The sequence below is a fragment of the Otolemur garnettii genome, unplaced genomic scaffold (assembly GCF_000181295.1).
Source record: "Otolemur garnettii isolate 467f Iridium unplaced genomic scaffold, OtoGar3 scaffold00131, whole genome shotgun sequence".
Taxonomy (NCBI): Eukaryota; Metazoa; Chordata; class Mammalia; order Primates; family Galagidae; genus Otolemur; species Otolemur garnettii.
In genome coordinates this window covers 3,452,939-3,474,942 of record NW_003852526.1, presented here as the reverse complement: position 1 = coordinate 3,474,942, position 22,004 = coordinate 3,452,939, and the positions used below count along the sequence as shown (strand labels likewise).

Sequence of the window (22,004 nt, the reverse complement as noted above, 5' to 3'; positions counted from 1 at the left end):
TATCAAAAGATTTGGGGCATCAGCCTAAGAAGTGGAAAACTTTCAATCATGGACTTTAGTTCTGGGACAACAATCTTCCTCTTGATCCAATGATATTAAAAATGATATGCTTCTTTCCTTGACTCGCCTGAAGAAAAACTCTCCTGTAATAACTGGTATCTCCAGGCTTATTTCTTAATATACATAATAATACACATATAACCAATTTAAAACTTAAGGCCAATAAAAGCAATGATTTCTAATAAAATGGATGAAAAGGCAGGGAATGGTGGCTCATGCCTATAATCCTAGCATTCTGTGAGGCTGAGGTAGGAGGATCCCTTGAGCTCAGCAATATGAGGAACAATTCTGAGCAAGAGAGAGACTCTATCTCTACTAAAAAAAAAAAAAAAATTGGACAGGTTTTGTGGTGGGCACCTGCAGTCCCAGCTACTTGGGAGGCTGAGGCAGGAGGATTGCTTTGAGCCCGGGAGTTTTGAGGTTGCTCTGAGCTATAATGATACCAGGGTGTTCCAGCCTGGGGCAACAGAGTGAGACTGTCTCATAAAAATAAATACAAAAAAGAATGAAAAATAAAGGATGAATGAAGAAACTGTGACATGCTCTGAACTAAAGAAAAGTCTCAATATACATGGACAGGGAGGATATAGAAAAAAGAAAGCAAATACTGATTCTGAATTTTAGACTGTAAGAAAAATCCAGCCTACTTGGGCCAAAATCAACATACATGGAGAGTAACTCCAGACAGGACTAGAAAAAAAAAAAAAATCAAGGAAATTTCCATCATTTGGATTAGAACTATGCCAAACATAGCTAATTTTTCACTCAGCTTTTATATCATTAGTAGCAAAAACTACAACTTACTCCATGGTTATGAGAAAACTGTCCAAAATTCTTGGTAATTTCTCCAGAGCTGCTCCTTCTAAAAAGATAGCACTGGGCACTTCCTTGACATATGCCCACAGGCCTATCAAGCCAGCTGCCTAGACAATACACACTCATTGTTCTGTCCCCTGCAATGCTGTGTAGCTTTTCACACGGTACTGAAAATATGTGAAATACTGGCAATGTATTTACTGGGTGTGACCTTTCAATATTGTATCTCCTTTAGAACACTTATAACAAAAGAAGGTATTGTAAGATTCAGATTATATCTGTTCCAAAACTACACTCAAGTTTCTCTTGATGCACAAAAGAGAGAAATAATGTAGATGAATAACAATGTTTAGAATTTGAAAATCTGATAATCACTCAATAGCCCAAGATATTTGGAATTTAAAAAAACAAAATATGTTAGAATCAAACTTCTGGATTAAGCTGTTTATTCACCTGTGGATGCCGTAAGTACTTTCTGTTCAATATGTTCAACTTTTTTTTGTAAGAAAGAGAATTAAAATCCATTTTTTTACCTTTAAGATTGAATAATAGTATTAAAAACAATTTTAATTAGTATTTAGAAAAGAAAAAAGTGAAAGATGAAAAGTACAATGTATCATAAAAAAATTGGAAGGAGAGAAACTGGGATAAAAGCTCAGCTTAATCAATGCAAAAGCAAAAGAAAGGAGTTAGGATCACGATGGCAGAAAACTATGTGCTGTAAGTAACTGAGGGTTTTAGCTCCCAGTGCAAGGGTCTACAGACATTCTTCAAGATTTTCTAGGATGTAGCCTATGCTTACTTTAGCATGCTAGGGCACAGTAAGGACCCCTGAGTTCAAATCTTGACTCTGGCATGAATTAGCCGCATGCTCTTGGCAAGTTAATTAACTGCCTGTAGCATCATTAAAATGGGACTAAAAAGGCCCATCTGAGAGGCCTAATTTAAGTATTAAGTTTAATGAGCTCTCCTCCTTAAAAACTTCTTGTAAATAAACAGGATCTCAACAAAGATTTGTTCCAACTCTCTATTTTATGCATCTTATAAAATTGTCTTTCTATGCTAGGTTTCTAAACCTAACAGATTTTTCATGGCAAGAGTGCAGGCAATATATCTATCCCTGACTCCATGGCCCACCACTAAACTACAGCCCTACATGACTCCTAAGTAGCAATTAATTGGTGTGCAACTGAGGTACAATGACTTTAAGCCTAGAGGTAGAGGAGTGGCTGGTAGATTTGCTTTAAGAGGTGAGGAGTAACATTACAACTAAGACTCCCCAGTGTGATCTGTCTTTCTAGATATTAAGAAAACTAACCATTTGTCAGGCTGATGGTAAAATTCTAGTGATCAGTATTGTTCTTACCAATGGGAAGTTAAGAAAAAAAAAACTGAGGTTATTTTTTTCTATGTCTGCTATCTAACAGAGATGGTCATACTTCAAGAACTAACTCATTTATTCATTCGCCTGATGATGAACAGGTACCATCCAAGCAAGCTGCAGCCATAAAGAATAAAACTAGCATTTTGCTCTCAAAATATACTGGAAAGAGACAGAAGCATCGACAAGTAATTACAACCTAATGTGACAACTGTTGTAAGAGAGAGGTGTGTTCAGAGTGTGGGGGTGACACGGAACATGCTGCCTGGGTGTCAGGACTGAAGGCAAACAACCAGGGTCTAGGGCTGGAGGGAGGAGCAGCTACTGACCAGAGAGGAGGAAGAACAAAGGCAAGAACTGGGCCCATGTGGAAAGAGCAAGTGAGTCTAAGCAACTACAGGGCAGGGGATAAGCAGGGCCAGGGAATGACGAGAAGGGGAAAGTTTGCTGTGGCTCTCTGGGTTGCAAACTGGGTCATGGAAGGCAGGTTGGTAACAGAGCAACATTGTGACTATGGTCCTATTCAGAACACAGGCAACGTGAGTGAGGGAGACTGTGCCGTAGCCTTTTCTGAGCCCTGAATTACGATTCCTCTCTGAATTCTTGTATCACCTCTTATTTCTAGAATTCACGGGGACACTTAGTCACTTTCAGGCAGCTATTTGCATGTGTGCGTGTCTGTTCTCCATACCTGACTATAAAACCCCATGAGTAGATAAGCCTCTGTGCACCATCTCCCTCAGTGACGTCAGTGGATTTTCACAGTGTTGGTCAGGGTTTACTTGCTATTAGGAACGTGTAGTGTATATATGAAAAGGAACTTGACTTCTCAGAAATGTCTACAGACTGTTTCTGAAGAAGCACTAGGACTGCAGTATGACAGGTGAAGAACATAGGGCAAGCCAAGCTCACATCCAGGCCTCCAGGTTCACCTGATGTGAAAAGGAGCTCCAGGTGTCTGTCCAAACTGTGCCAAGTTCAAACTCTTTTGTATCAAAGATTCAAAGTCTAAGAAGGTAACTTATCTACGGGTAATCCATTTTGAATAAAAATATAAAATACTTGAATTTACAAAAGGCTTTTTTGCCTTCCCAAAGGATCCATTAAGTAGCAGAATACCCAATTATACACTTAGAACTTAATATGCTTTCTGTGGGGCTTTGGCGAGTTCAAAGGGTTTTCACATCTATGATCTCGTCTGATCCTTGCAACTTCATAATTCTTTGGGGATATCATTATGCTCAATGTAAGATGAGAAAACTAAGGTCCAGAGAAATAAATTACTTTGCAGCAAATCACAGGGAGTTGAGGAAAAATCCAGGCCTTTCTGCCTGCCATGGGGCAGACACTAAGGCCTCTTCCCCTGAAACACACTGTCTTCTGACAGCTAATACTACCAGCGCCACCAACGCTAGCCTCACATGCCAGCGTAGGGGCCCTCTATTCATCCACATAGTGTCTCTGAGCAAGTGCCACTAGCCTTGTTTTATGGAAGGAAAAAAACTGAGGGCAGAGAGGTTAAAATCTTGCTCAAGACCTTTCAGTTTGCAGGTGATGGAGCTAGGATGCAAGCCTCAGTCCATGGTATAGGACTCCAAAGCTCACGCTGAATGGTTAGATAACATTGCTTCTCTGCTCTCAGGCTTTTCATGGAAATGAAGTTTAGATGCAGAGTAATACTTTTAAAATAAAATACTCAGCTGGCTATATTCTTTTATATCTGCTAACACTGCTAATTAGCAAATATACTTTTGTATATTTGTATTACCTCACATAAACAACAGGGCTCTTGAACTAAGTATGACAGACCACTTGCTTTCCAGTGTTGTTCTCCATCCCCGTTCCACCACTGACCTGTGCACATTCTCCATGGCTGCCACCTCAGCCAGTGCGGCGAGGCTGAAGAAGGCGGACACGGCGGGCATTTCTGGAGTGCTGCTCCGCGTCTCCCCGGCCTCGGCACTGTGTGAGCATTCATCATTGCAGTCAGTCTCACTGGCTTTAGGGAGATTCCTCTGCAGTTGTTCCTTTGGTTTGTCATCTGTAACAAAAGAGAAATCCATCACGAGAAGACCATTCTGTTCTCTCCAGAGGAGAGACTCTGAGAAAACACCATGCCAGACAATATGAAAAGAGCTAACATTCTGACTGTTCACTTCTGCCATCCACTGAATATTAAGGCTTTTACAGAATCTCTTCTGCCACAGTAACAAAGCTTTTTAACTAAACTCAATCGCAACTGTAGACAGCATTTCTCCTGAAGTTGTGCTAAAGAGAACTGCGTTTTATCCAAGGTCAAAGAATGGGCTAGTGAGAAGGAAAAATCAGTGCTGGCCAAAATCAATGTGAGGGCCTTTGCAGAGGGCCTGCAGACACTGTCAAAGGGTCCTAGAAAACCCACACCCCTACACACATCTCATGAAGTCATAGCACGCCCAACTATGGCAGCCTGGACACTGGGTCTGCTGTGACATCAACACTCAGGATGGCCCAGACATCACATCAGTCAATTCTAATGAGATCTCAAGTTGTTATCTTGTTCTGAAGACCTACTGGAAGGAAGAAAAAGGGTCTCTGGTGTTTATGAACGGGTGGATGAAATGCTGTGCAAATATACCTTTTTGAAGTAAGTAAAAAGCTGTGTCATATATTACAACATGGAAGTTGTATGGTGCTTTTCTATATAAAAGGGAGTATTTCTTCAAATCTTTCCTTCTTTTTCTACAAGTGAAAATGAATGAGGATGTCACAGTCTGCAAAACAAAAGCTGCAGAACAGAACCCAGGTTGGAAAGGGAAGGAGGGAGGGGCCCTGGTGGACTACACATCAGGAATCTGGGTTTTAGCCCTCATACTACTTTCACTTCATTGAATATACTTACACAAAAACTTCCGCCTTTTTGAGCTTTAGCCCTTATAGGACAGGGTAAAATTCAAGGTCTTTAAATATGCTCTATAGTTCTCATAATCTATGTATACACAAAACAAGGAAGAGTGCACAAAAATTCCCTAATTGTCCTCTAATTCTAACTCAGCAAACAATTCATTTCTATTAATATCCAGATTAACACAAACTACATAAACTGACAGTCCTAAAAACTAACTTTCCCTCCTAGGAATTCATATATGCTCTTGGGAAAATAGCTATGATTTTAAAACACAGAATAAAACACTTCAGGGAGAGGCCTGCAAAAAACTGTAGAATCGATCCATTTTCAACGAGGAATCACAGTTGGCTTATAGTTAATTCCCTGGTTAGTGTGGTCGTGATCGTCCCCTGCTTGCTCTGGTTATCTGTCCAGAGCTCTCTCTTCTTACCCAGCGTGCCTCCTGCTGGTGACACCCGGCCATCCGCGGTCCTGACGAGGTGTGTGATCTTGGTTTTCCTCGCTTTTCTCTTTTGGCTGCCCACCAAAGGTTCTTGTATCGTTGTTGGCTCTGGAGTGTAGGGAATGGATGGGGCATTTTTAACCTTATAAGCAGGCTCTGTGGTGTTTTTGTCTTCTGAAAATATGGCTGAAATAGGATAAACCACATACAGTTACACACAAAACCTCAAGGCACCAATACTGCTCTAAGATTTTTAATTAAGGAACACATGCTGCTTTTTAGACAATGATGTTACTGCACACTTAATAGACTACAATATAGTATAAACATAACTTTCATATGCAGAGAGAAAGCAAAACAGTTGACTTGTCCAAGTTTTGGTAGCATAAGTTTCTGCAGTCTGAATTGCTGGACCACAGACTGTGCATGTTTCAAACATGGATATCTTGTAGCTGAAGTAGAGGTTAGTTGGTGGGATCCTGGCCATGGCTGATGATGGCACCAGGGAAGGGCTGTAGCTGCTGGAACAGTGGTTCTCAGGGGTGGTGCAGGTGAGTATAATACCTATAAGCCAATTGTGATTCCTCATTGAAAAATGGATCTATTCTACAGTTTTTTGCAGTTTTTACATTTATATGTGCCTCATTCATATGATAGGAGAATTTCTAATCAGTTTTCATATTGGTGTAAAAAAGAAATATAACACTGCCCATGATTTTCCTATTATTTATTAATATTTGCTTTGATAAATAAAGTGCAGAGCATTAAGATACCTTTTTCTTTTTACACATTCTAAGTCTTTGGATTTTATAGGTTGGTGTGGAGAACAAACGTATGTACATCTGAGGAAACTACATCCCAAGAGACCACAGTCCTACTCGCTATCAGGGTCCCCGTGTGAGATCCTTTTGGCCAGTTAGTCTGGAGAGGACAGTAAAGGAAGTTTCTTTTCCTGTGAGGACACCAAGATTAAATATCTGCTTCTGAAATTTATATTTGTGGTTGCTTTCAAAAGCATCAGGTTGGGCTGCTCAGCAAGGAATTGTGAGGCCTGACCTTGTTTCATGCATATTGACTGCTCAGTGGGAACAGGGCAGACACTGGCGAAACCAGCACGCAAATGAGAAAACTCTCATTCACGGAATTCCAGGACGAGGCAAAAATGCTCAGTGAGATAATTTAGTGAAGTCTCACAGATCAGCATGGCTCGTGGAGACGCTAGTTTTAGGTATTCTAACTGTAATACCAATAACTCATTTAGTAGCATAGTCTTGTATCTTGAGTCACTAAGTCAAGCATAAGGAAGACATACACCACCAAAAGACTTTACTCTTGGTTTAAGCAGATTGGGAATGTTTGTGTCTTATTTACTCATTTACTTAGAAGTTCATCGACCCCCCCCCCTTAATTCTAAAGTAAGAAAAGAACATGGAGATGTGAGTTTAGTATGCATTTAGAGACATATACATGTAGTCTAATTTCATGATTGGGAGTTCTATTTTCTAAACTAAGAAGTCTAAACTAAGAGTTTAGACTATGTATTCAGGGAAAAGAAGCATTTTTTTTTTAAATTTTAAAACTATCCAGTTTTTTAGGATAGGCACAGAAATCAGTGTTGACAAACAACAGGTAAGTGTGGATCAGAAAATCAAAATTTGACATGACAAATCCCAAGCAAACTAAACATGGAGGATGAAAAAAGGTATTTATCAGAAGGTGGATCTGAAGGTAGATGTTAGCAATAAAGATACACACACACACAGGAAGGGAAAGAAAGCTAAAATAAGAAGAAAAGAACAGGGCAAGAATAACCTGAGGTGCGAAAAAATGTACTTGTTGGTATCAACACTTGCATTGGCCTCATTTAAAATTTTTAATCCAGCTCTCTAATGGCTCTAGGTATATCCTCAAGAAAGAAGAGCTATAAATCAATAAGATCTTTTGCCCTGGACATTATGGTGTCTTGTCTTTAAAAAATGTCTGAAAAGAAGAGGCTGATTCCATTTCATATTCCAAAACAAGTGGGAAATAATTTCAATTACATCAAAAGAAAGTATGTAAAACAGAAATCACACTAAGATTTGTGGTTTGGCCTTATCTCAATACTGCGTAACAGATGGCTGTGTGGGGACAGGCTTAAGATAACAGTTATTTAAAAAAAAATAAGGGCTGCCGGCAGTGGCTCACGCCTATAATCCCAGCAGTCTCCGAGGCCCAAGTGGGCGGATCGCCTGAGCTCAGGAGTTCGAGACCAGCCTGAACTAGAGCAAGACAGCCAGGTGTTGTGGTGGGCACCTGTAGTCCCAGCTACTCGGGAGGCTGAGGTAAGAGAATTGCTTAAGCCCAGAAGTCTGAGGTTGCTGTGAGCTATGATGCCATTGCACTCTATTGGGGGTGACAAAGTGATACTGTCTTAAAAAAAAATAAAAAACAAAAAAACTTGGCAATGCTCCCAACCACCCTTCTAAGTAAGTAATCAAAAATTATAAAAATTATTTTAAATTGTCCATACCCAGGTTAAACAGATCTACCTCAAGATACACTAATTTACTCATTTACTTAGTCTTAAAATATTTATATTTTGATATTTAGCTTAACATAGGAGAGTGGTAGTATATATTTTAAGATTTTTTTTTTAAGTTTAAACTTCAAAAAAAGCTTCTAGTAAAATAAAAGGTAAGTTGGTTAGAAACATTCCAAGGAAGCAAGACAGTTTCAGGACTCTGCACTAGTCTTAAAATTCAAAGCCTCCTACAAGTATGAAAAAGGCCGAAGTCTGAATTTACAGTGAGCATTAAATAACCTCTGTTGCACGTTCACAGGTTTCAATATTATCTAGTTTCTTATCCAGATCCCTTCTGATTACAGAGGGAGTCTTACTCACCTCTCCAGTATGAACACTACATTATAAAAAGAGCACTAACTTCTTTCCCTTTCTATTTCCTCTTCCTAAAAAAATTTAGAACTTGTGAAAATAAGGGTATGGCAGGGTTCTATAGTGGGAAAGATGTAGTTTGTCTTATATCAGAAGAACTGATTACATTAAAAAGTACCAAAGAAGTAAAAGAAAAGGGATGGATATCAGAAAAAGGCCAAGTTGTTTGGAAAAGATGGCCTGACTTTTACACAGAGACAACAGGGTAATGGAAAAAACATATATATTGTAGACAGACCAGAATTCTATTCCTGACCTTTTTTTTGAGACAGAGTCTCACTTTGCTGCCCTTGGTAGAATGCTGTAGCATCATAGCTCACAGCAACCTCAAACTCTTGGGCTCAAGCAATTCTCTGTCTCAGCCTCTGGAGTAGCTGGGACTACTGCTAGCTGCCAATTTTAGAGACGGGGTCTCCCACTTGCTCAGGCTGATCTTGAACCTGTGAGCTCAGGCAGCCCACCCTCTTGGGCCTCCCAGAGTGCTAGGATTACAGGCATGAGCCACTGTGCCCAGCCCCTCCTGACCTTTTAAATTACTAACTTCTGGGCCACAAGTCTCAGTTTTTTCATGCAAAGATGGAAGTTGGACTAGATTAGCTCCCAAGGGGCCATCTAGCCCTAAAATAATGTTGGTTTTGGTACAGACTCTGCAATCAGGGTCTTGGACTGGGGAAAAGCAAGCCACCAGTCAGGTGCAGAGTTACAGCCTGGGAAACAGTAGTCCCTTGACTAACACTGGATTGTTTTTTTTATTTTGGAGAGCTTTCAAATGGTTTCATTTCTGTTCAATGGTTGTTCAAGATGAACTTGTAAAAACATAGTAAGAAGCCCAGGACATAGATACAAAGGGATTGATTACAAAAGGGAGGTATGGTTAAGGCCTGACAGACTGGGACTGAGTAGGGAGAGCTCAGAAACCAGCAGACCAGGAGCCCAAGGATCCTAGCCAGGGCAGCCAAGAGACAACAGCAATACTCATGTCCCAGGGGCCAAAATATTGGCATATGGTAAAGGAGTGAAGGCTGCAGATCAAGCAGGAAACAAACAACCAACACTGGAGGTTCTCATAAGTCTCTAAAGGAGGTAATACTTTAGAATAAAAAGTCATCCATGGGTCCTAAAGATCATCTGCACTTGGAAAACTTACGTAATTATGAGTTCTCTAGAGTCTGGAAGGGAGTAAGGTTCTGGCCCCAAGTTTTGACCCAGGGGTTAACACTATAACGTACTGTTGGTTTGATGGCTTGGATGGAGGACAGACCTCAGGGAGAGCCTTCACCTAAGATACAAGGATGAGGAAGGCAGATTTGGCTTAGGCCAAGTTGGAGCTATCTGTGGCAAAATAGTTGATCTCAGTCCAGTAACAATAGCAAAGCAAACAAAGCTTGGTGGTGAGGACATGAAATGAAAAAAGTTCAGAGACGGAAACAGGCAGGGAAGTTGAGGACAAAGACAGCAAGCCAGTTCCTCCCTCTCCCTGACCTAATGGAAATGTGAGAAAAGAAAGGCTTTGTCATCCAAAACCAAATTAGTCATCTCTCTTCCAGCTTTTAATTGAACACACAAAACTACCCAAGCACTGCAGAACAAGTCCATAGGGCTAGTTTACATTCAACAATAACCATAATACACTTGGAGCGTATCATCTGAGAGTGATAATGCTAGCTCACTCCCACAGCGACACAGGGAACACAGCAATAAGGCATGGTCTTGTTTTCTAAACTCGGATTCCAAAATGTGGGCTAAGTTTTTTTTGGAAAGTAGCACTGTCCTTGCCTTGTACCCTGGGAGGCCACTAGAGTGCTCTAGAGTCATGAATTCACATCCCAACTGGGGGATTCAACTTGTACTGAAATTATGTCCAGACCTGGAATCTCATTGTCTTTGGTAGGTCTCCCATGAGCTGAAACAGCAGTCAGATGCTGAATGGAACACAGGAAAAAGAATCAAATGAATAAACCTTATCTAAGATCCTGGGAGACTCTGATGAAGTTTATAGCAACTATTTTAAACTTGAGAAAAAAGATCAAGTTGGTCCTGGTGCTGTAGACCGTGTGTGAAAATCTAATTATAGATCAGAGTTGTCCTGCATATAAGTAGAGTTATACATTGTACAGAAACTAATCTTAAGGAGATTCTTAGTAAGCTGAGGTTTGGGGGGTCTTTTTCTTGTAAGATATCATTTATATTTTCAACATCTGAGTCAAATGAAGGTTAAAAGCTTACAGATACGCCTGAAAAATTGAAGCAGTAGTGGCCAGTGTGCTTAAGTTAAGACCTGGCTTCTCCTCCCTGCTTATGTTAGTTAGGCTTCAATTCCTTACCATGTATCTGGGACTGATAAGCCCTCCTTAATTCACTGGGACCACGATGAAATTTAGACATATGTGAAAGCTCTCTGTAAACTATAAATCATAGTAAGTATAAATTATCACCATCATTATTACAGTTAGAAATCCCTATTTTAAAGCATGAGCATGATACCACAACTAGGTAGGAAAGATAAACACCTTCAGAGAGGTAGGTGGTCTTGGTTTACTTGAAAATTCTACCTTTAATTCTAGGCAGTAGGAAATCTCTCTTTTTGATATAAAAAATTTCAGAAATTGGTGTATAGCCCTTTTGCATTTTAAAAGCATAGGGGAAAATGCTTAACACATAAGCTTAGCATTTAAACCTCAGATTACTAAGCATCTAAAGATTTCTGATATTTTAAGAAAAAAATGACAGGACAGTTATACACAGGATGGATAAAGAAAGCATAGTGAATTTTAAGTCATCCACTTTAACAGAAGTCAGGAGCAGTAGAACAGTGACATAGTTTCAGTTGAACCAACATTTCTATTAGTTATACCAGCTACAAACAATTCTTGTCTAACCTTGGCAGAGGATAGCTTACCCATCTTAAAATTATTCTATATTATGGTTTCATTTTATGTCTCTATATTTATTTCCTGTAAGGCAAAGTTTTAATAAGCAGTGACACAGCTATAGGTAAAGATGAAGTAAAGGCCTTAGATAATTCACGAGCACATAGTCGCTGACCAAACAAGTAAGTGTTGAGAGTGATATGAAAACAACCAAAAAAGGTCACTTAAAGTTAATAGTAATTTTTTTTTTTTTTTTTTTGAGACAGAAACGTAATATGTCGCCCTCGGTAGAGTGCCATCACAGCTCACAGCAATCTCAAACTCTTGGGTGTAAGCAATTCTCTTGCCTCAGCCTCCCAAGTAGCTGGGACGATAGGCGCCTGCCACAACTCCTGGTTATTTTTTCGTTGCAGTTGTCAATGTTGTTGGGCAGGTCTGGGCCGGGTTCGAACCAGCCAGCCCTGGTGTATGTGGCTGGCGCCCTAACCACTGAGCTATGGCGCTGAGCCTACTAGTAATTTCTGATGCTCAAATTGATTCCTTTCTTCCTCGTCATGTAAAACGGTTTGCACTCTGCACTAAGTAAAGGACTTAACATTTTTCAGTGCATGTTCCCCAAAGTTTTATTTCATATACATTAATAATAAATATAATTAAATGTCACCAAGAATAACACTATTCCTACTATGCCCATGGGATTGCCTATAAAGACTGTTAAATTAATTTACTTTTCTGTCCCCAGATAGAAAACTAGAGCAGCAAAAGACATTGCTTCTAGCATCACAAACACTCAAGGTATCACAGTAATAAAATCATCACGTGTTAGAAGAGAAATGGAATATTACTACATCTCATCATTCACCCAACCCCTAAACACACTATCACATATCACATCTACTTACTACCGAGGGGAAGAGTGAATCCTAGTCAGGTTAAACAATGTGTCCTACTGAAAATGGGCATTAGAGGCAAACCTGAGACTAGACCCCAGACCCTCCAATTCCTACGTAAGTGCTCCTTCTATCACACTGCACCTGCTCTGGTACCTCTGCAGGGTTTTCAGTGTTCACAAAACAAAACAAAGTATAGAGAACAGTATCATCTCCAATAAAGGGCAAAGTGGTCCGCAATGCTTTTTAGAGTCCTCTGACAGTTCATTAGTGCCTCACATTTACTAAACCTGTGTGGAATGTATTTAAAAATATATTTTAAAACAAAATATATGTAAAACAGCTAAGGTATCGATTTGGGGATCTTAGGATTTACTGCTCTAAACAGCACAATTCCTATATTGTTTTGCTTGGCACTTAAGCTAAAGTAATATTCCACAGAGATTGTGAATGTGAATTAACAAGTCAGAAAACAGATGTGCTGCTGGCATTTTCCATATAAATAAAAAGATGTAAAAGCAGACCTGGCTGATGTGAACTGTGCCTACTAAACCAAAAATGTTTAATATTAATTCAAACATTTTAGCTAAATACTTAAAAACATGAGTATTTATGATAAATGATGTAGGCCAAATGTGCATTTTAACTTTTTCTTCATTTTCAAGAGGAATAAGAGTATATTTGAGAGTCAATAGATGTGGACTAGGTCATCATATTCCTATTTCTGGACGTAAGTAAGTCAAAGGGGTCAAAACTGGATGATCTCTAAAATTTCTAGCTTTCCAATGACGCAACCCCTAATTAAGCATTACAAAAGCATTCAGCTCTTTTAAAATTCATCTCTTTAAAAAATATTTACAATGAACAAAAGGGCATCAATAGGAAAAGGGAAAGGAGTATCCTTCCCTTAACCATCGCAGTAATTAGCATTCACCTAGGGTTCAATATTTAAGGGTAATTAGGTAAAGTCACAAATAAATATGGCTGTGGGAAATTTCAGAATAAAATCTGCACCTAGGATCTATAACATGACTAGTTAACACTGGGTTTTTCTTTGGCTATATATAAGGCCCAGGGGCGTTCTATTTTAACATATTTAGAGATACTGGGTGGTGAGCTAGGGAAATTATCCAAGTAAGAAATCACCGCTGTAGGCCTGCCCACTTCCAGCCAGCCAGGGCAGCCCCATGATGCCCTACTCGACTCTCCTGAACACAAGCATCTGCCCATAACAGGAACTGTGTGGCTGAATATGTATAGTTGTAAAATACTCTAATCTCTGATCTCTGGTTTATGCCAAGTCAAGGGTTACAAATTCTCCTTGGACAAATTAACTACCACATAACACATGGCCTGACCCTTGGCAGAAGCCCAAATAATAGTTTTGATCTGAAAATTAAAAACAACCTCATCATGAACATACAGGCCTTATGCTGTTGTGTGAACCTATGTAAATTAAGCTTTTATTAATTCTATACAAATTATGCATTTTCAACTCAGACTACCTGAAGTTAAACAATGAACACTGCTAGCTTTACCTTCTGCAGGGTGAATGGCATCCAAGAAGACGTGCTTGTTTGACCATTTATCCCCACTTCCTAAAAAACATAACAAAAAAGGAAAGTGAAACTCTTTACTCATAAGACACACATATTATAAAAGCAAAACAATATACAAAATAATGGAACATCACACAAATGAAGCAGAATTTTACTTCAATTACTTAATTCTCAAAATGGCATTTACCAACTAAAATAATGAGGCTATAAAGGAAATGAATTAAAAATAAACAATTTTTTCTGTCTTCTATGAAAATACTATTGGATAATTTCTGCAGTTTTAATCAAGGTAATTTGAAGTTCAGTAAAAGGGAATGACAAAAGCTGGCATTTTACCTAGTGAATCATGTTTCTTCATGGAAGCAGAGGAAAAATAATGTCCGTATATAAAAAAAAAACCAAGAAGCTGAAGTGAAGGTGAAAATAAAGCCCAAATTATAGAAAAGGTTACACACAGGAACAAGCAGGCACATATGTCTACACACAGAAGACAGCTGCATTTAAAGCCTCATCCAAGAAACATGAAATGCTCCACATCTGGCCATGCAAGTAGGATGCAAATGGGCATCAGATGAGTAGGTTTACAGTAGTCACAACACTGACATGCAGGGGGACGCTGAGGAAAGCTTCACCTCCACAGTACTTGGCTGTCTGGAGCCAGACGGGAAGACTGATCTTGTATGGGAAAGAGGGAGTCTTGAACTATAGAAGAAAGAGATCTTCAGATGAGCCCTGAAGAGATTCAAGGGCTCATCAAGATCATAACAATGAGACAGATGTTCAAAGTTGAGGGCAGGTAGAGATATAATATGTCTCTACTGCTCTCTGGAAATAACAGGTATGTGACTGAAAGAGGCAGGAGGAAGAGTCTCTAGCAAATGACGAAGTATAAAGATGGGGTGGGGAAAAGAGGCAGGTTACAATATAGGAGTGGAGGAAAAGGTCCACAAGAATCCTCAAGTGTCAGAGAAAATATACAAAAATGGTGGGACTTTCGCATGAATGTGACTGGCAAATTTGCAGGAAGTGGAAAAAACGTGGTTGTGGTATGAAGGTTGCCAAACATGAGAAAAAGAAGAATAGTCAAAGAAAATAAATGGATAAGTGGTCAAGAAGACTAAATTACAAAATGCACCAAATATAGATGAGAAGCAATTTTAGGATTCATATGGAACTCTGAAAATAGAGAAAAATATGGATTTGAATAGGAGTCCAAGTGAAGGAGATGTGCAGTTAGCGCAGAGTCTAGAAAGAATGAATATGCTCGCGTCAGGAGCTGATGGCACAGAAGCAAGCACAGGGAGGACAAGGCGAAGGCAGCGCGGAAGCAGTACCAAAGATGAGCTCACAGTGGAGGTGACCAAGGACCCTGACTGGAGGGTGGAAGGCACCAATACCTTTTTCCGGAACATTAGGCTTCTCCTTTTTGTGCTTATATTTGCTGACAATTTTGTGGAATAAGTTCTTTTTCTGAGACTGGAAAGGACCTACAGACAATATTAATATAAATATATTTCAAATTCACAATGTTTCACAAAACAATATTGTGTGTTTTCCAACAATTACACCCTCCTCCCTCCTGTGGAACAAGCACATTGAGTAGCAAGAAATGCCATCTTGCGTCTTCACTTTAACTGGTGCTCAGCCCCCCTCCTTTATGTTTATTTAAAACCCAGTTGAGATTTTCCTTAGAAATGTATTGGGCAGAAGCCTCCATTAGGGTTGGGACTCCTACACAGAATCTGCAGATTTAGTGAGCAGAAAGACAGAATCTGCAGATTTAGTGAGTAGAAAGAGACGACAACCAATAATAGCAGAGTGGCTACAGTCTGTAATGAGAAAAGATTTTAGTTTAGACTCCTAAATGCCATGAAGGAAAGGATAGCATCTGTGTTTCATCTCTCCTAAGCAAGTGATTTTTCACAACAAGAACAGCAATTTCAGGCCAAGGGTTGACCTGACACAATAGCATTAGATAGCTTTCTGGCCTTTTTTGAGGATATTCCAGGAAGAAAAAAGTGATTTTAAAATAGAAAATATTTGTCAAGAAACTTTCTTTCTAGGTGGGAGGGGAAGAAGATTCGGATTCTGTCTTAGTTTTCTGAGTAGAAAAAAACAGAATTGAGAATTTTTTTTTCCAGTTAACAATCAGAAGCACCAATAGTGCTGACCTCCCCAAAGCAAGTTGCTTTCTACACATTGCAGATAATTCCTATGTGAAACTGACTTAGTAATTTTATGTAACATCTGTTACCTCACCTGTAACTGAGATCAAGACAGTGCCTAGGCCCACAGGGTGGTGTAAGGATTAAAGAAGCCAGAAGCTCCCATCTCCCCACGTACTGACACCTGTCCTTATATGCTCTGCCTTGTGGCTAGAGGTCAATCATCTTAGGCTTCTACATAGTCAGCCTCGCTCCCTGTTTGGCTCAACATAATCACTTCTCCCTTTCTTAGCAGGCCCTTCTATCAGTATGTACATAAGTATATAATATTTCTCCCATTGTTATCAGGTCCTTCCATCAGTATGTATGTAAGTATACAATATTTCTCCCAATTAAAAAATAAGAAGATGATGGTTTCTGCCAAACTTCCCTCATGCCAGCTACTGCCCTAGTTCTTTGTAGTAAAGTTCTCCACTTAAGGGTTACCTATACGTGCCATCTCCAATTTCTCTCCTTCCTTCTGTCTTAAACCTACTCCAGGCAGGCTTCTGGCCTTGCCACTCAGACTCACCAGTGAGCCCAGTGCTGGGAAGGCCCATTACGGTCCTCACTGTACTGGCTGCACCTGCAGCTTCCAGCACTGCTGAGCACTCCGGCCATGCCCTTTGCCTTGACTATCCCTTGACCTGGCTTCTGGGGTATACCTCTTCTTGTTTTCTATCCTTCCTACTGACCTTTCCCTCTCTGTCCCCTTTGCCTCCTCCTCTTCTCTCTGACCTCTTAATTTTGGAATGTTCTGGGCCTGGTCCTTGTCCTCTTCACTATTCTTACTCCTCTGGTGATTAGCTCTAGTCTGACAGCTTTAAATACCAGCTGCAGACTGATGACTCACAAATGTATCCTTCCAGCTAGAACTCCTCTATTCTGCAGATCTGAAAAGCCATCAGTCTAATGTTATCCAGCAAGGACTTGTGAGAGTCAGAGTCCCATTCCCTCTGTCATCTCCTTTCCTGCCCTCCCCACTTCCTTTGCTTCTCTCCAGTGGCACCAGCCTCCTGGATGTTTCCCTGAACAAGCAGTCTCAGTCCTCCCAATTTTAAGACCTCTGCACCTCTAGTGCCTCTATTGAGGAAATGATCTTCCCCTGATATCCATGTGGCTAACTTCCTTATCTTCTTCAAACCTTTGCTAAAATATCTCAAGGCTACCTACATAAAACTGCAACCCAACTCCATGCCCATCACTGGTGAGCTCCCTTTCCCTCACAAACCTATTACTTTAACCGACTTGTTAAAACAACTTTATCAAAATATAATTCACATACCATGCAATTCACCTGTTTGAAGCATACAATTCAATGGTTCATATATTCACAGACACTTGCAAAGCATTACCAATTTTAGAACATTCATCACCTCAAAAATAAATTCCATACCTTTTAGTTACAACCTCTCCTATATCTGTATTTCCCTAACTCTAAGTAATCACTAGTCTACTTTCTGTCTCTACAGATTTGCCCTTTCTGGAAATTTCATGAAATGGAATCATATACTATGGGGCTTTTGATGGGGTTTTTGACTTAGCATAAAGTTTAAGGTTCTTTTATGCTGTAGCATGCTCCAGGCTGAATAATATTCCACTGTATGGGTGTAACACACTTTTTGTTTATCCATTCAATAGCTGATGGACATTTGGACTGTTTCCATCTTCTGGCTACTGGGAATAACGGTATCATAGACTGTGTATGAAGCCTCTGTGTGCACGAATGTGATCATTTTTCTTGGGCATATACCTAGAGGTGGCCTTGCTGGGTGATATAGTAACTAGATGTATGACCTTTGGGGGGAACTAGAAGACTATTTACTAAAGCAGCTGTACCATTTTACATTCTTATTAGCAGCATGGAAGGGTTTCAATTTCTCCACATCCTTGGCAACATTTGTTGTTATCTGACTTTTTGATTGTGGCCATCCTAAGTATGTGAAGTGGTATCTTTCCCACTGTGGTTTTCATTTGCAGTTCCCTAGTGACTGGTGATATCTAGCACATTTTCATGTACTTAACTGGCCATGTACTTATTATATAACTTTCTCTGGGAAATGTCTATTCAGATTACTTGCCCATTTTTAAATTGTCTTCTTTACAGTTGAGTTGTAATTGTTCCCTATATATTTTAGGTAAAAGTCCCTTATCAGAGATGTAATTTGCAAATATTTTAACCCATTTTGTGGGGTGTCTTTTTATTTTCTCGATAGTGTTCTTTAAAGCACAGAAGTTTAAATTTTAATACGGTTCAGTTTATCTATTTTGTCTTCTGTTGCCTGGGCGTTTGGTGTTGTACTTAAGGATGCACTGCTAGATCTACTCAAGAATAATTTCCCCAATGTTTTCTTTAAAATGTTCTATAGTCTTAGCTGTTATATTTAAGTCTTCAATCCATTTTGTTAAATTTTGTATATCGTGTGAGGGTTCAATTACCATTTTTTGAAAAGACTACTTCTCCACTGAATAGTTTTGGCACCTTTGTTAAAAATCTGTTGACCAAAAATGCATGGTTTTGTTTCTGGATTTTCAAATTCTATTCTACTGATCTGTATGTCTGTCTTTATTTCAACATGACACTGTCTTGATTACTGCTGTAAATCAATTACTATTTTCTTCTTTTCTTTGTTTTGGTTATTCTGAATCTCTTGCAATTTCTTATTAATTTTAGGCTTATTTGTCAATTTCTTCAAAGAAGACAGCTGGAATTATAAAGAGGGATTGGGTTCAATTCATAAATCAATCTGGGGGTGTGAGTTCATCTTAACAACATGGAATCCTCCAATCGTGAATATGTGATATTTTTCCATTTATTTCTATCATCTTTTTCTAAACAATGCTTTATAGTTTTTATTGCATTGTATTTCTTTTGTTAAATTTACTTCAAGTACTTTATTTTGATGCTATTGTAAAAGAAATAGCTTTATAATTTCATTTCTGGACTGTTCATTACAGTGTACAATTAATTTTTGTCTAATAATCTTATATGCAATCCTACTGAACTCACCTATTAACTGTAGTGGGTGGATGTGTGTGTGTGTGTGTGTGGTTTCCTTAAAAATTTTTTTTTTTTTTTTTTTTAAGACAGAGCCTCAAGCTGAGCCCCTGGGTAGAGTGCCATGGCTTCACTGCTCACAGCAACCTCCAACTCCTGGGCTCAAGCGAGTTTCCTGCCTCAGCCTCCCAAGTAGCTGGGACCACAGGTGCCCGCCACAACGCCCGGCTGTTTTTTGGTTGCAGCCATTATTGTTCTTTGGCAGGCTCGGGCTGGATTTGAACCCGCCACCTTAGGTGTCTGTGGCTGGCGCCTTAGCCACTTGAGCCATAGGCGCCAAGCCCTTAAAATTTTTTATACTCAAGACCATGTCATATAAGAACAGAGATAGTTATACTTCTTCCTTTTCAACGCAGAAACTTTTGTTTCTTTTTCTTCCCTAACTGGCCTAGCTAGAACCTCTAATACAATATTCAATAGAAGTGGCTGCCTTATCCCCAGGCTTCGGGTGAAAGCATCCAATATTACACCACTTATGATGTTAGCTGTCTTTTGTTGTAGTTGCCTTTTATCAAGTTGAGGAAGTTCCCTTTTATTCCTAGTCTGTTGAGTGCTTTTATTATGAAAGTGTGCTGAATTACATCAAATGTTTTTGCTGTATCTATTGAGATGTGGTTTTTGTTTTTTATTCTATTAATACAGAATATTACATTAATTGATTTTTGGATATTATACCAACCTTACAGTCCTGGGGTAAAATCCCACTTAGTCATGGTGAATAATGCTTATATGTTGCTGCATTTGGTTTGCTACTAGTTGAGGACTGTTGAGGATGAAACACTGATCTGCAGTTTTCATTTCTTTTTATATCTTTGTGTCCTGTGATTATCTTGTGATATATTTGACAGTAAGGTAATACAAGGCCTCAGAAAATGAGTTGGGAAGTGTTCATTCTTCTTCTAATTTTTGGATTCATTTATGAAGAACTGTAATTATTTATTATTTATCTGGTAGAATCTGGTGGTTAAGCCATCTGGGCCTGGAATTTTCTTTCTAAGGGTACTTTTTTGATTACTAATTCAATTCAATCTTTTTACTAGTTATAGGTATATCCAGATTTTCTACTTTTTTCTTAAGTTGGTTTCAGTAAATTTTCTCTTTCTAGGAATTATTGGCTTCATATAGGTCATCTAACTTATTGGCATAACATTATGCATATTATTTTATAATCTTTTTCATTTGTATAAAGTGGGTAATAATGTCCCCTGTATCATTTCTGATACTAATGATGTGATGAGTTCTCCTTTCTTTTCTTTTAGTCAATCTAGCTAAATGTTTCCGCATTTTGTTGTTCTTTTCAAAGAACTACTTTTTGGTTTCAGTGATTTCTATTTTCTACTTTGTAATTTTTTTTAATTTAATTAGTTTCATTTCATTAATTTCCTCTCTAACTGTTATCTCCTTCTTGCAGGTTTACTTTGCTATTCTTTCTCCAGTGTCTTACAGGGGAAGGTTACTGAGTTGAGATCCTGCTTCTTTCTTAATATAGGCACTTAGAGCTATAAATTTTCCTCTAAGCATTGTTTTAGCTCCATCCCTCAAGTTTTGTTATAATGTTGTCTTCATTTCTATTCATCTCAGATCTGATTTCCCTTTTAATTTCTTCTTTACTCTATCAAAGAGTGTGTTAATTTCCACAAATGTAAGTTCCCCCAATTTTTTCCTACTATTAATTTTTAATTCCATTCCACTGTGATCACAGAATATACTTTGTATTATTTTAGCCTTTTAAAATTACCGGTGTGTTTCATGGCCTAGCGTATGATCTTCTGTGGAGACTGTTCCATGTGCACTTGAGGAGAATGTACACTCTGCTATCAGTGGGTAGAGTGAGTGGTCTACATATGCCTGTGAGTTCTACTTGGTCTACAATATTGCTCAAGGCTTTTCTTTCCTGTTGATCATTTGCCTGGTTGCTCTATTAACATACTCTTTTCTTCATTTCTTACCTTCAAACAAGTTATATATTTTGCTCATTATTTAGACTTATTTATTGTCTGGTCCCCTATTATAATGATGTAACCTCCACGGAGTGGAGTTCTTTATTTTCATTGCCAGATAAAATCGAAGTGCTTAGAAGGGTGCTTAGCATAGCATAGGTTCTCAATAAATATTTGTTTTCTGGAAAAAGCTCTTAAAGCATTGTTTATTAGAAAGTAAGAGCTTAAGAAATGAAAGCTGTTGCTTACTCCTCATTCCATTAATCTGTATATGTGTTTTTTTTTTATGACCCCACCAAGTTATCCCTCTAAATAACCAATAGCAAAACACTTCTGAATTGGCTGGTGGTAGTTTGAAATGGAACCAGAACGTGCTTCCTTGTCCGCTTCTCTGGGAAAAAGTGAGTGATAAAAGAAAATAAATTTAACAACTACAAAGAAAATATATGTATATACTACGCTAATACTACAGGTATTCTCTATAATCTTTTTGCAATCACTGCCTCATGTATTTTATAGAAGCCAGGAAACTGCAGGCTGGTGCACTTGAATGATACAGATGTAGTCATGGAAAACATAAGTAGAAGAAAGAAGAAAAATAATTCTGAGACTTTCAGGATCATATAGATCCTAGTGATTTACCTGTAGGAAAATAATTTAATAACATAAGGTACTGGCCCTTTGAGAAAAATGATATAAAGAAGTAGTTCACAAAGGCAAACAGATTTATATAAAAGGGTTAGGTAGGAAAAAAGGAAAGGATACATCTTTTCAGACCCAATCATACTCAGAAAAACCTAAATATTACGATCCAAAGACAGAGTTAACAATAGAGCTTGCAGATTATAACATAAAAAAAAGATCAGCATTTTTTGCATATTCAAGAACTTCTGTAAACTTATTCTTTTGAAAATTCCTTGCTCCTAGACACTCCCAAACTATAGCTACAAAATTACTATAGG

General features: G+C 38.7%; 1 protein-coding gene across 9 annotated transcripts in view; it reads right to left on the bottom strand.

The window, feature by feature from the left end:
* Window positions 1-22,004, bottom strand: part of BBX (BBX, HMG-box containing) — a 279,317-nt gene that overhangs the window by 6,210 nt on the left and 251,103 nt on the right. For 7 of the 9 annotated variants that reach the window (XM_003798195.2, XM_023518213.1, XM_023518217.1 and 4 more), the window contains 4 exons: window positions 15,238-15,327; window positions 13,820-13,879; window positions 5,575-5,772; window positions 4,112-4,298 (listed from right to left, as the gene is read on the bottom strand). In XM_003798195.2, coding sequence (XP_003798243.1) covers window positions 4,112-4,298; window positions 5,575-5,772; window positions 13,820-13,879; window positions 15,238-15,327 — 535 coding nt within the window. The remainder of the gene's footprint in view (window positions 1-4,111; window positions 4,299-5,574; window positions 5,773-13,819; window positions 13,880-15,237; window positions 15,328-22,004) is intronic. The other 2 variants (XM_003798196.2, XM_023518215.1) reach the window with 1 other exon arrangement.